General features: G+C 33.7%; 1 protein-coding gene across 12 annotated transcripts in view; it reads right to left on the reverse strand.

The window, feature by feature from the left end:
- Positions 1-15918, reverse strand: part of SSBP2 (single-stranded DNA binding protein 2) — a 220639-nt gene that overhangs the window by 127278 nt on the left and 77443 nt on the right. For 10 of the 12 annotated variants that reach the window (XM_014550279.1, XM_005858104.2, XM_005858103.2 and 7 more), the window contains exon 4: positions 13420-13504. The exons of the other annotated variants lie outside the window; for them this stretch is intronic. In XM_014550279.1, coding sequence (XP_014405765.1) covers positions 13420-13504 — 85 coding nt within the window. The remainder of the gene's footprint in view (positions 1-13419; positions 13505-15918) is intronic. 12 annotated transcript variants of the gene reach the window in all.

Consider the following 15918-nt stretch of genomic DNA (forward strand, 5'->3'; position numbering starts at 1 on the left):
TAAAAGAAAACAACAAAACATATTTAAAGACAAAAAACTGAGCCCTTACTGTTTTTTTATTAGTTAAATTGTATAGAGTCTATGGTTCTACTCCATTATACTATCATTTGGGGGCTGGGGGGGGATATCATAAGGGTCTGAATGTCCTTCTGAAGAGCTTATTGTTACCAAACAATTTACACAAATAAAATTTGAACCTGATAATGAAAATGTATGTATATCATCATTCAAAATAATTTACCACATTGCACAGGAAGGAAAAATGGTATATTAAACTCTATACTACTAACACTGCAGGAAGTATAACAGATGAGCACACTACTTCAAAAAATAGAACTTATTACTATTTTCTAAATTCAGAGAAGACTGCATACCTACCATAACCATAATTTATCAGTAAGATGCCCCTGACTTAAAACACAGAATTACTTTATGTAGTATTAGAGAGAAAAATGCTTCCAAGTAATTAGACTATGGCATGAAACTTTCTATTAATTGATTACAAGATGTATACCAACATCTGAAATGTTTAAAAATACATGTATCTTTAAGAAATTCTTTCTACGATTTATGAAATATTGTACCCATTGACTTAACAGGAAGGATACTATTGTGTTAATTCTTCAGCATTTCTTCAACTGGTCAAAGTATAAATGCTATGATGTTTCCACTTGTTTTTGTACAGTGTGTTTTACAGCAAAAAAAAATCCCAGATCTTTCTTAGAAAATCACTTGACTCCTAACTTAAGGAAAATTATTAAATCTGATTACTGTTTAACAGAATTTAAACTTGGAAAAGGAGGCTGAAAGTTGATTCAGAGAGAATCTGGAAACTAATATGAGCAGGTAAGTCCCTGAGCAAGGACACCAATCATTTTTATTCTGGAAATGAGCGCCTCTCAGACAAGACAGAGGAAATCAGTAGATGATCCAGCTATATGCCCCACTTTGCCATAGGAAAATATAGGAGCTGGCTAAGAGCAATTGAAGAGAGTTAGTAAAAAGGCAGAAACTTCCCTCATTAACACCTGTCTTAATTAAGCCTCATTGGCACTGAAGAAACAAAGCTCAAACATCCATCAAGAGCACAACAGCCTAGTTTCTCTCAAAGGTAGAATTAGCCGAAAAGTCCCAGCAAGAGAACAAGCTGATGGAAAACGAAGCGGTAAAAGGCAGCTGAGGAGCAGGAGGAGAACCTCTGAGAGTCAGCTCGGAGAGCGCCTCCTTATTCGTATTGCCTCCCAGAGAGACTGTTCAGAAAGTGAGAGGTGCCCAAGGACACCAACAAGATCCAAAGGACTAGCAGGGGTGCCAGCTCAATCCCATTTGAACTGAACTTGAAGAAGCTTGAGCTCTATCCAATTAAGATAGGAGTTAGGAGAGAATGATTCCACTCCAATCTCCCTGCAACCCCTCAAACAAATACGTAAGAAATAAATAAATAATCGGGACTGTGGATGTGGAGATAAAACCAGGCAAGTTCTATTGTTTTGTTACCACCTGTATGTCTCTGTAGTGAATGAAATTAAATTTCTAGACATAAAGAAAAAAAGTAGGCCCTATGGAAGGAAATATTGACAAAGGAAAATGGAAAGAAAAGATCAAAGGCTACATTCCTTGTCTGGAAAAGACAAGAAGGATATATAGGTAGGTGGCTGTGATGGAAGTGGTCTACAGATTTAATGTACAGCAAGCTCCCAATGTTCTTTCACAAAGACATTCTAGGTTAAAGCGAAAAGGAAGGGCATTAGTCTGGTGTATGTGGCTATGTGTTGATAAGATTTGCATATGGAAAATATCCCCATAATCTGTAATACACATTAAATTAAGCTGTACTTTTGTAAACAATACAGAAGTCATTTTGTGATAGCTACAGATTTTCCATTTCCTTTATATGTTTGAGCTTTTGTCCGTAATAAAAGTTATAATATGACTTCAGTTCTGAAACATTTTCCCTTTTCATATCCATCTTGGGGCTGATAAAGGAAAGATAATGATGAAGAAGAGGGACAAGGTGACAAGTACGATAAGGTAATTATTAAATGAAAGCAAGAAGGAATATTGAGTGCATCACATAACAGTAGTCAATATTTCCATGGGCACTTTGTTTAGAAACAGCATGCCTCCTGCATGTACATTCTTTCATCAAATATTAATTGAGTACAAATTAAGTACAAACCACTAGACTACCAAACTGAACATATCTTTTTGAATCTTTATATATGTTTACTTCCTTGAGGTTTGAGAATTTCCACATTGCTCTTTATTTTACAGGCAATTCAATACATGCTTGCTAACACAAAATTGCAATGAAGAAAGAGGGCTAATATATTCAGATTTCCCTATCTATTAATCTAAGTTTCAAAAACTTCTGGAAGAAGCCATGGATCATTTAAGTCCATTTAGTTTTCCTCCTAAATTTGAATCTACTCCCCCACCCCATATAATACATGACTGATTTCTAAAATGAAATTGTGGCTATAAAAATCACTCAGGCATGGACATAGTTTGAGTCTCAAGTCTTGCTTCAAAAATCATAAACAGCTTTTGAATATCTTAAGAACTCAAGATAGTATATTAACACCAAATACATTAGTTGCCCTGGGATATAGAATTCAAGTTGGAAGCATCCTGAAATAGTGAACAGATTCAGTAAATTTAGTGGGTTACAGAACACAACAGTCATGCTATTTCAGTCAGTCTAGCTGGTGTGGTAAGTATTTACCTCTTGTGTTGTATTTTTCCTGTCTTACTTGCTAGCCCCTTCCTTCCTATCACTCCTAAATGTGAGCATTTTCCTCAAATTTGCATCCCAGGCCTCAATTCTTATTTTACCCTTATATACACATTAATTTAACCAACTCATAGAGCTGATCCTACTTTCTCTATGTTCTTCCAAATTTCAGATTTCCACTATGGTATCACAAGTCTCAGTTCATAGGTCAAGTTAACTACAAATTATTTTAAATTATCCTCTCTTTCTCAATCGATATACCTAGATAATCTCCTCCTTTTTTTCCTTCACTTTAATTCCTTATTTTCCATTTCATTTGCCACCACCCTAATTCAAGGGCTTTTTAGCTCATACCAAGACTGTCGAGAAAGCCTCTTCACAGCCTCTGCCTTTGGTCCTTTCCCTTCTTCAGTTCCTTTTACACAGATTAATGACCCTCATATATAATTTACTATTTTTAATATGCTCAAAAATGACTCTCTCGAAGACAGAACAAAAGTTTCATCCAGCATAGTTTAACAAATACTGAATGACAATGTGGAAAACATGAGTTTTTCTGTTTAAATCTCACTTGATTTTTAAACAATAGCATATTCTTTACTTCTCTGGGCACCATGTTCCTTATCTCTCTATATAAAAGCCTAGTATGCAAATTGTCCCCTCAGGAGTTGACCGGGAGACCAGGAGTTCGATCACTCGCTATGACGTGCACTGACCACCAGAGGGCAGCATGGAATGAAGGAAGGCCCCAGCCAGCAGCCGGAAGGCCCTAATCAGCCCTGATCGCAGCCAGGGCTAGGGACCCTACCCGTGCACAAATTTCATACACCGGGCCTCGACCAGTAGTCTAGTAGAATAAGTAGTTGGACCAAATAAGGAGTTTTAAAACATTTTATTTAATGTATTTGGACTGTTTTAGATTCTGAGGCTGTAAATATGCAAAACAAATATTTCTTAGAAAACAGTTGCTTATTCAAGAGTCTTACCAAGCACCCCTGAAAAGGAGTTCTTGAACCCTGAGGGAGCAGAGGGCAGACAGATGCAGAAATAGCTGTTGAAATGATGTTGCAACATGACCAAGACTTGAACAAAGGCATTTGCAGTGGGATTAGAGAGAAGACATGTATAGGAAATGTTTAGGCAATGTAATTAACTCATTTTGATGACCACTTGGAGATAACGGAGAAGAGTAATAAAGAGAATAAAAAGAAGATTCATTTATGGCATGAGTAACTAGCTAAACGAAGATTCTATTTAATTAAAAGGAGAAAATAAAAGAAATTGGGAAAGGGTAAGAATGGAGCTGCTTTATTTAAAATAGAAGGAGGTAAGTGCTTTTCTGGTAGTGTTCTCTCCCTTCTCACTGCTAGCACCACCCATGGCCCTTTCCACTGTACCCCAAGAGTCCAGACAACTCAGCATGAACTGCTAGAAAGGATAACTTCATTGTTTCCTTACACTTTTAAATTCTACCATCTGCTACCTAAGCATTGATCCTGTGTTTGATTTTTCTAATCTGGTCAAAGAGGTCAGCTTACTATTCCTTAAATACATCTTACATTGTTCCAACATCAGCCAGTTTCTCTATCTCCCCTCACATATCTCTTCTTATCCAAATCCTAGTCATCATTCAAAGGGCAGTAAATAGTCACAGTGTCTAAGCTTATACAGTATAGCAATTATCTATATTATACTCACAGCAATTAACACAAGATATACAGTTCATGTACCTCTCTAAACAGATTATAAGGATCTAGAGGGAGAAATCTTTAAAATCTCCCATAGCCTCAATCAAATCAACTTGTACATAAATGGGTTCTCAAAAAAAAGAATAAAGAAATGATATAAAAATGACCCTAATTATGTCTACCAAAATCTCTTCCCTCATGATATCTTGCATAGAATTATATTTGTTAGTAGTTGGAACATTTTCTTCTTTAAAAATCCAGATATTTTAACAATATACCATAAGACATTTTATTTTTTTCTAATGTGTATAAATTACAGCTTTTATTCACTTGTTTAGAGACACAAGGTTTAACCTGATGTATCCAAAAGAGACTGACAAAAATTTTTAAAAATTTACTTTTATTATTGACAGTATTACAGATGCCTCCTTTTTCTCCCCCCTAATCCCCCCCCCTCCCACCTGCTCCCCAGGCCTTCACCTCACTATTGTCTGAGTCCATGGGTTATGCATATATGCATATAATTCTTTGGTTAATCTCTTCCCACACCCCCTTCTCTCTGAAATAAGTATAACATACATTTTTTAAACATATATTTTTATTAATTTCAGAAAGGGAGAGGGAGAGAGATATAGAAACATCAATGATGAGAGAGAATCATTGATTGGCTGCCTCCTGCACACCCCACACTGGGGATTGAGCCCACAACCTGGGCATGTGCCCTGACCAGGAATTGAACTGTGACCTCCTGGTTCATAGGTCAATGCTCAACCACTGAGCCATGCTGACCAAGCACATACATTTTAAAGTTAAGTTTTAGTTTGATAACAAAAAGCTGAAATTCAACTTTAACATATCTGTACTTTCTTTTTCAAGAGATTCTGAGACTTTCCTCGTAGAGAGTTCAAAGACTCAGAAGTTAGCAGCTGAGCTTTGGGAACTGATACTATCTATCATCTGCTATGGCTGGCTACAAATAATTCCTTGTATTACAGTTGTAGTTGTTTGTAGATTTAAACCCAAAAGCCAGGGGAAGATATCAGGCCAACTAACATGAAAAAAAACACAAACTTAATACTCAAAATAAATGCAATCAAACGTAGAGACATTTCACAAAGTCTGAAAACATATAACAGATTCTTATTAGTACAAAAGAATGTCACATATCCATTATTTGTGGGATAAATAACTATTATTTAAACTCCTAATATATAGTCTGTCAAGACACAGTACTTAGAATTGTGAGGCACTTATTTACTTTAAAAATAGGTATGGGCCCCTGACCTCAGTACCAATGCCCACCGAAACCAAAAAACACAACAATAATTAAAAATGTGGACTGGTGTTAAGTGAAACATAAGTTTTGCCAATATTTTTAGTTTCTTTACTTCAAATAAAAGGAAAAAGAAATAAAAACAAGACAGAGACTTTCACTTTTTGAAGCTGTTGAAAACACAATCATTTTCTTTCTTTATTTACTTTGATTCTTGAGTTGTAAGAGTTCTTTATATATTCTGGATACAAGTCCTTTACCAGCTACATGGTTTGCAAATATTTTCTCCCAATCCATAAGTGCTCTTGCTTTTATTCATTTATTTTTCTTTTCCATCACCATTTATCCCCCCTGTACCCTCTTCCAGCTCCATCCACCCCTCTCCCTGAGCACTAAAATGCAATCATTTTAAATGCGGTTGTATAATATATAAAAAGTAAACAAAGTGGCTATAGAAATATGACTTCAAATCTAAGGTATTTAGATATGTTTTCCTTTTAAAAATCTCCAGAATAACTTATTTTATATGACTTTTACATTTATGGATTTCATACCTCTAACAGAAATTACAAATGCATGCTATTTTTGAAAGTATATTTCTTGTTGTGTTTTTTTTTTTAATGCTCTGATGTTATGGGCATTATAATCATAGGTAGTGCAACATTAACATAAAAAATAGTAAGAAGTCTTTCCATATCCATCTTTTCACATTCACCAGAAATTCTATTTTAATAAAAATGAATACATCAGTGGGGGTAAAGAGGCTTAAGATGACATTCTTTTAAAATAAATATTTTGAAACAATATATTTTTCACATTGAAACAAACTATTAAAGTCATCCCTACTCTGTTTCTTTGTCTCTTTTCATTTATTTTTTTATAATTTTACAATGTCTACATAATGCTTATATTATGCTAAAAAGATTTTAAGTAAAGTAGAAATCTCCCACAATGCTTTACACTGTCCTTGATTCTCTCCCTTTATTCCCGTTGGCCACAGAATGACTGAAATAACATATTGCCCTACAGGAAATCTCAGGATCAATAGAAATAGGAAAAATAGCAGAGAGTCATTAGCAATACTTAGTTGCCACCCAGAAGCAATCCTAGCAAACCAATGGCATGCTGGGAGTAGAGACACGTGTACATCACAGAATACTAGTAAGTAGTGAATATATGTCAAACCAACAAATAAATATACAACTTACCATATGCTAGAAAGAATATAGGGAAGTTTGTAAGGTTTATATATGGCAAAGGAAACTTAGCTGGAAATGAAAACGAGAGTACTAATAATATGACAGATAAGAATAAGACAAAAAAATTAATCTCATGTACCTGTTGAGGTGAACAACAGCTTATATACTGACTGATAAACATTAATATATGCCTACAATAGTTTTTATCATCTTAATGAATTTTAAGTGTAACTTTACTTGTTCTTAGCCTATTAAGATCTCTAGATTACATGGATTGTTTAGGAGAATTATGGTGCAATTTTACACCATTCATCTATTTAAGCATTTACTGATGCCACTATATGCCAAAATCTAAATACACATCAAAAGGTATGTGTACTTACTCTCCATATCTATAAATTTTCACTGTTCTTACAATAAAATACTATATCTCTTTACATGTGTTTCTATTTGATATTTCAACGGTCTTGAGAAAGCTCTCTTTTGCTAGATGGTAAGCCCAGGAGGAAAGGGACTATATCTAGTTTGCTCACTGCTACATTCCCTAGTGCCATGCCTCCCTAGATATAAATCCTCTGCCATCTGCTTTGATTCACTTGTTTTGTCTTTACGAGTTGCTGTCTTATCTTAATTTGTTTTGAAATACAAAGTGAGTAAAGGTAGCATTAAATGACCTTTCCACAACTACATACAGTATTCAGTTATATTAAGATAAGAAATGCCAAATATTTATTAGATTATATTTTATTTAATCATTCATGTATGCAAATGTGTTTCCCAATGTGACTGGAACATCTCACATCAGGTACCATGTTGGGCACCAGGAATGAAAAAGACAAATAAAACAAAGCCTATTCCCTGAAGAAGCTCACAAATTATTAGGGAAAATATCTCATGACAAACATCTAATGCACAGGGACATTAAGGAGGGACACAAAGGATATTACGGGATTACAGCAAAGAATGCACCTAACTCTTTGCAGTCATTTCTAGAGAAGTATTTTCCGAAATAATATATGATTATCTGTAAAAAAATCTTCTTGAGGGGTGCATAAAAGCATTCTTCTCCTATTATTTTCTGTGTATATTATCACGTTTATATAGCATTTGTAAAAACTATCCCATTACAATAAACCTATAACCTAATCCTTTCTAAATGTTATAAACACTCTCTTTGGCAAGAATATAAAAATTAGCCACATGTTATCAACAATTATGATTCAAGCCTATCACTTTTTTTAAATATTTCAAAGATTTCAAACATTTCCAATTTCCCTGTCTACTGCATTCTCTTCATATTTATTGACCATCTATTATTTGACAAACCCCAGAAAAGAACAAATATAATTCTCTGCTCCCAAAGAGCTCACTATAATAATGTGATTTCATTACCATTACACTATAGTGATAATATATTTTGACTCTGTCATTGCTTTAGGGAATCTTCCATTCATATCAGAGATCTAAAATTATAATCACTGTACATGTTTTTCATTAAAAATTTGATAGCATATATTTATACTTTTCCTACATATTTTTAAATGAATGGAATAAAACTTAAATTGTCAAATAAAACAACTCTATGTTAAGCTGTAGCAGAAAAAAAAATCTAGTAAACATAATTTAACTCCACATAAAGGCAATGCCTAAGGTTTGAGAGTGAAATAAAAATACGACAATGGGAAGAAAAGCTAGTCCAATAAACTTTACATGTTAATAGGTATTATTTTTAATCACTTGAAATAATGGTTTACTTTTTAATTATAATAGATAGCAACAAATTTCTATCTTGGATGAACTTAGTTTACACTCAGGATAAAAATAATAGGGTAAAATAATTGTTCTATAGTAAAGTCTCTATATTCTCTTACAAAGTAAATTCTTAATTATTAAATCTTTTGCCAACATTTCTGATTTTACTCCCCTCTGGAAAATCAGCAAATAGACATACTTTACAGTATCGGTAATAACAGAGAAGAAACAAACACAGATTTGTTTGGAGATCATCCCTAGATTTTCTGCCATCAGTTCTCTAAGATGAACCACAACGATGCCTGGAAACACATTAAAAACCACTGTGCATATTCTTTTTCTAAAGTTAATCATCTTAACTGTGTTTTAAAACTCATTATCTTAAAATAAAAAACAAATCTAGAAAACCACACAAAATAAATGTATGGCACTGTGACATTTTATAAAACAAACACTTGGTTATTATAAAGTAACCACCATGGCAGCCAGGAAAAATAGAACCCTGCCAACCTTCTCAGAAGCCCTTTCTTTCCATGAGCCCCATCCCAATCTTAACCTCTTCCTACTTCCCAAGCAACCATTATCCTGACTTGTATAGTAATCATTTCCTTGTGTTTTTTATAGCGTTGTCATCCAAAACTGCATCCTTATCCACTGTTAACTGTTGATTTCTACATGCGCTATTATTTTACATTTAGCTCTGCATACAGTTGCTAAATACTATTTAAGTGAACATATTTTACAATATAAATGAAAGAAGATCAAAGTTTTACCCATCTTAAATGTTTTATCTTTTTTCTCATAATAAGTATGAACAAGATGATTTTTCAAGGAAAAGGATATTAACACTGCATCTGTAACTATTTGGCAAAACTTCTATAATAATAAAAGGGTCTATGCTAATTAGACCAGATGCCATTCCGGACATCCTTCCAGATGACCTTCCGGACCAAGCCAGGACTGCAAGGGAAGCCGGGGTCCCAGGTGCTAGAGGGAAGCCAGGGTCCTGGGTGCCAGAGGAAAGCCGGTGCTGGCAGCTGTGGGAAGGAAGGCCTACTCTTGCACGGATTTAGTGCATTGGGCCTCTAGTAAAATAATAAAGTAACAAAAATCCATTATAAAGAAGCAATGCTCAGAAAACAAATAAAAAAAATTTTTTTTCTAAAAACCAAAAGCCACAAATGTTTCTAGGATAATAATTATCCAAAAAAGGTTATTAAAATATAGAATGACTCAAAATTATATCTTTTCAATTTTTAGATATCTCTTTTAATATGTACACATACCATAAAAAGTCTTTCATGGGAAATGCTAAATGACTATGTGTAGAGAACATAGTGGTATGAAAACATATGACCACAATTTTAAATTTTATTTTACTAAGTATTTCATTTTCTATTTTCAGAAGAGAAATTGGAAGTCAATGAAAGGTAAATTTTAATCTGCTTTAAAGTAACTTTCGTAAATATAAAATTAATATTAACTATAAATATTTGGAAAACACAAAAATACTGGTTACATATCTACAGAAATAATACATAATGTCAATATCAAAAGATAATCCCTTTAACCGTTGAGCTTACTTTTTTATTAAAAGGATTATTCATCATTTACTTAATTATACCTCCACTATTTCTTCAAAAAACAATAGTTTATCTTTCATTATCCATTCAATCTTATAGATAAAGACTATAAAATAACAAGACTACTTTTTAAACATAGCATAATTTATACATGCAAGTATTTTTTTTTTTTACTTTAAAGATACAGCTAATGAAAAAAATATTTTTCAGTAGGCTTCCTTGAGAACTTCCTTGAAATTCATTTGGTATACATATTAATTACTATTAATAAATGTTTCCCAATGAACCCTAATACAGGAATATAATGTTCCAGAATTTTACCAAAATCTTATTGTGTTCCTATTTCTCCTTTTCTTCACTGGGTCCTCACACTTCTATATCTACATGTTAAAAATGAGTTATATTGGTAATTTTCAGAAATTGTCTATTACGAATTCAGAAAATCCAACTCATGGAAATTGCCATAAAAGTGTGCTACAGAAGACAAATGTATTTCTGAAAATCCAATTGTAATAAAAATTATGCAAGTCAAACTCTATTAAAAAAATTTTTTGGAGATGTATTACAAGTGAAAATAAATTGGCTTAAAAGTATAATAAAATGCTATCTAAGAATAAATTAAATCTTTTCAAATTAATATTTAAGATAAAATTATTAAAATCTGATAAAACATGTGTTAATGTTAATAATAAATTAAAGAACAAATACTGACCTTTTTTAAAACTACATATTTTTAGGACCAAATTACGTGATAAGAATTTGTTCTTCCTTTAAAATCTACTCTAATCATTCCTACTTCTGGTCAATGCTCATTTCAAAAACTTGAAATTCTGAAGTGGGTTTTTAAAGCTAATAAGTATGAATACTCTCTGAAATATTGAAAGTGCCTTATAAATGCAAAATGATTATGATAATGATGATGATGATGGCAATGACAACATCGGTGATGGTTTACATAATGCTTCTAAGAAAAAGATGCTAAATTAATTCTGTAGTCCCTATAAGATTTCCATGATGAACAGCAGGGTGCATCTTTCCATACAGTGGAATTTTGAAAGAGTACTGAGATAGTTCATTTCTTAAAATGTAGATCCACACCCTGGCTGGTGTTGCTCAGTGGTTGAGTGTCAACCTATGAATCAGGTCATGGTTCAATTCCAGGTCAGGGCACACGCCCCAGTTGCGGGTTCGATCCCCAGCAGGGGGCATGCAGGAGGCAGCTGATCAATGATTCTCTCTCATCATTGATGTTTCTATCTCTCTCTCCCTCTCCTTTCCTCTCTGAAATCAATAAAAAATATATATTTAAAAAAATATAGATCCACAAATATATGTCCTTTAGAGTAGAACACTCTTGGTCAAGGAATGGCGTGTGTCCTTTGCTTGATTTTTTTTCTTCTACTTAAAAAAATCCAGTCTGTAACTAGTAAAAATAATTCCATCCAGTTGTCAAAATTGGTGGGTATTTAAAAAACTTTTCGCACCACTGGCAGGCCAAATCTAAGCATGTCTTTCCTGGTGTAAGAGAGAGACGAGACCAAGTACCCTCCTCTAGCCTGGTTCCTTATACTCCTCCTGGTTGGCCCTCTACTTTACTTCTGCCATCAGCCAAGGGTAAAAAAGGAAAACAAGGTAGTTCAGATAGTGTGTCCTGGGCCCTGCTTATCTGCCTTTCTCTCCTTTTTCTTTATATGCAGTAGCATGTTTCACTCATTTTGTCCTAGAGAACTATGGTTTAATACACTGCAAGCTTAGTAAATACAATCCATATCTAATTAGGTAATCAGGAGCAGTCACACTTAAATCAGGTTAGTAAACGTTTCAAGTATTGGACAGTCCCTGCGAGGTGCCCAGGATTTTCACTTCTCTTAGGTCTGCCTACTCTTCGTTGTGCTACTTCTGGGGTTATAATTCTGCTGGCTATTTCTACTCTTCAGTCTAATGCTGAAGTATTTCCTTTGAAAGAACAAGGTCTTTTTCCCTTTTGAGGCCTGGTTCTGTTTTTTAAGGCTACTTACCCACTGATGCTTCCCTTCTACCAACTAAACTAGTATCCCCCTGGTTAAGTTTTAGATACTCACTATAAGGTATTTCCTCAGGCTGCAGCCCCCAACAACTTCCTCCAAACCAAGGAAACTGAGTTTCCTTAGTCCCCAACTCCATCTGTCCTTTTATGGTCAGTTCTATGAACACAGTTGTTTTCCCAGCCCCTTCACAATACTGTCTCTTCACTATTAAATGCGGTTTTCCCTCAAGAGAATCTTCCTTGTTTCTTCATCTCTCTCTCTCTCTTTTTTTTAAACCATTCTTCTCTCTGATACCATCAACTCTCTAAAATCACATCTGCAACCTGGCCGGTGTGGCTCAGTGGTTGAGTCTCAACCTATGAACCAAGAGATCAGTGGTTCGATTCCCGGTCAGGGCAGCTGATCAATGTTTCTGATGTTTCTCTCTCATCGATATTTCTATCTGTCTATCCCTCTACCTTCCTCTCTCTCTAAACAATATCAATAAAATAAAAATATTTTTAAAAAATCACATCTGCGATTTAGTTCTTCTAAAAATATTTTAATATACATCACCCAGCAAAGGATAGTCCACTGCCCTTGTTTAAGAATCTTTTATAAAAATCACATTTTCATTTTTGCACAGAATCTTTTGCTCTCTTATCTTGTATTTCCTTTAATTCACATAAATTTTACTTGTGGGACTGAATTCAGTGACAGGGATATTTAGCCTTATGGCTGCAATTACTCTTATTTTCGTGTTCTTGAGGAACTTCAAAGCTCTTATGATATGTAACGAAAATTAGCAAAAAGAGAAGACTATTTCTATATATATTTAAAATCTTATGTGCAATATCATTTACATAATTCTTATGACTTTGTGAAATAAATAATTACTTAATTCTTATAAATGTAAAATTTCACAAGTCAGTCATGCTTAAAGATAAGAAATACCCTTAATAGTGTGGAGTTAGGACTACTCTCTTACCTTGAGCTTCTTCAACAAGACTCAAAACCCATTTGTAATTTACTTTTTAAGTTATGAGCCTATTTTTCAAGAAAAAAACAACAACAACAATTTCTTAGGCACCACAAGAAAAGAACAGATGGCCCAATGCATTTTTCAAGAGCAACAGTTACAAAGAAAACCGACCAAGTATTAGTAAAATTATATATGAACTTACATAATCGTGGAAGGCTTTTGCTTCACTTGAATGTTCACATGTTTCCCGTCTTTCTGGAGCTGCACAGTAGAGATCCCAAAATACACTACAAAAGTAATTGTGGCAACATTAAGAAAATCACACCAAATAAGAGGTAACCATTCAAAAAATAGAAGACATCTTATTTTTATATAAAATGTGTTTTGTTCAGGAGAAATATTTCTTTCAAAGACTTAAATTCAGGCAAAAGTCTTCATGCAGTGATAGGGTATAATCTAGCCATTGTTCAGAAATGCTAATATGATTTTTCTAAAAGGATAAAATAAATTTTTGAAAATTTGAAAAAATCTTTCTTGTCTGTTTACATGGGAAACATGATTGAAACAATTATAATAATTTTCACAATTTTCCCATTAAAAACTAAAACAGTAAAAAATATCCTAATTTAATCATTAAAGGATAAAGTGATTCATTGATTTTTTTCCAAGATAATTTTGTTGTCCAACTCAAAAGCCAATACCCTCACCATTAAATCACATTGGTCAAACAAATATTTTTTTTTAAATGTCCTCTTGTTTTCCCTTGAAATTAATTACCAAAATAGGTTATATTAATTTTGAAAATTAAAAAAATCCATGCTGGTTTTTTTCCCCTCCTATTCAAGAATAATGAGAAAAAAGCAAGAGGAAACTGGTTGGGAAAAAATAATTATACTACTTACTCTGGTCATCCTTCCATCTATAAAATTAACTATGAGCATGAGCAAGGAATTCCAAAATCAGGAAAGCAAATGTCTAAAAGTATTAATGGTGATAAGCCAGCCCTGCTAATTACTAGCTCAAGTTGCTTAAACAGATTGGAAACATAATCTCCTCCTTTATAAAACGGAGTTGTTTAGAAAATTAAATTATATGACATAAGCACAGTAACTAACTCATAGTAAGCATATTATTAATAATATCAATGCTATACCAAAACTTATGGGATGCAGCAAACGCAATGCTAAGAGGAAAAAATAAAGCTGTAAATACTTACATTTAAAAGCAGAATGAATGATCTTAAATCAACAACATAACTTTAAAACTTAGGGAACTAGAAAGGAACAAATTAAACCCAAAGCTAACAGAAGGAAATAATAAAGATTAGAGTAGCGATAAATGAAATAGAGAATAGAAAAACAATAGAAAAAAATTATTGAAAACAAAAGTTAGTTCTTTAAAAAAATCAACAAACTTGACAAACCTTTAGCTAGATGGTCTAAGAAAAAAAAAAAGACTCGTCCTAGCTGGTTTGTCTCAGTGGATAGAGCGTGGGCCTGTGGACTGAAGGGTCCTGGGTTTGATTCCAGTCAAGGGCACATACTTCAGTTGCAACCTCGATCCCTGGTCAGGGTACATTTGGGAGACAACCAATTGATGTATCTCTCTGATATTGATATTTCTCTCTCTGTCTCTCCCTCTCCCTTCCACTCTTTCTAAAAATCAATGGAAAAATATACCTAGGTGAGGGGTAACCAAAAAAAAAAAAAATTTTAACATTCAAATTACTAAAGACTCTACCAAAAAACTGTTAGAACTAATAAAAAAATTCATTAAAGCTGAAAAATATAAAAATCAATGTAGAAAAACTGTTTAGTTTCTATACACTAACAACAAATTATCAGAAAGAGAAATTAAGAAACAGAATTGTATCAAAAACAATAAAATATCTAGGAATAAACTTAACCACAGAGGTGAACGCTGAAAACTATAAGACACTGATAAAAGAAATTGAAGAAAATACAAATGGAAAGATATTCCATGCCATGGATCAGAGGAATTAATGCTGTTAAGATGTTCATACTACCCAAAGCAATCTACATACAGATTCAATGCAATCCCTATAAAAATTCTAATGGCATTTTTCACAAAAAACAATGATTCTAAAATGTGTATGGAACCACAAAAGACTGAATAGCCAGAGCAATCTTGAGAAAGGAGAACAAAGCTGGAGGCATCACACTTCCTGATTTCAAACTTCAGTGGGGCCACGGAGTTTAATTCGTCCGTGACGGAGCTCGTAACTCAAATTATTCGTATGTCAAATCAATTTTACAAAGAAAACCGAGTGAGACACGTGATGCTGGGCTGATGTTGTGGCGTTCACTGTGACGTTCGCTGCGCCAACTAGCGGTGGGGTATCTGAAGCTGGCTTGTAACCCGAATTTTAGCTCGCAACTCAAAGCAAAAACTCGGCCGAGAGACGGCTCGTATCTCGAAAAACTCGTTAGTCGGGACACTGGTAAGTCAAGGCCCCACTGTATTTTACAAAGCTATATATAGTAAACAATAGACACTGAATTCTTTTCTCTACAACCTGAGATGTTGGTGCCTAAGATGGTTTTCAATTCCTCTAATCCTTACACCTATTAAGTTTGAAACCAAAATATTATCCTTGAATTTATCATCATGAACAATACTTTAGATTTACAGTCTCTATATTCTTAAGTAGAAACAAGTAAAAATCTGTATTTTACAAATG

This window comes from Myotis brandtii, unplaced genomic scaffold (assembly GCF_000412655.1).
Source record: "Myotis brandtii unplaced genomic scaffold, ASM41265v1 scaffold115, whole genome shotgun sequence".
NCBI lineage: Eukaryota > Metazoa > Chordata > Mammalia > Chiroptera > Vespertilionidae > Myotis > Myotis brandtii.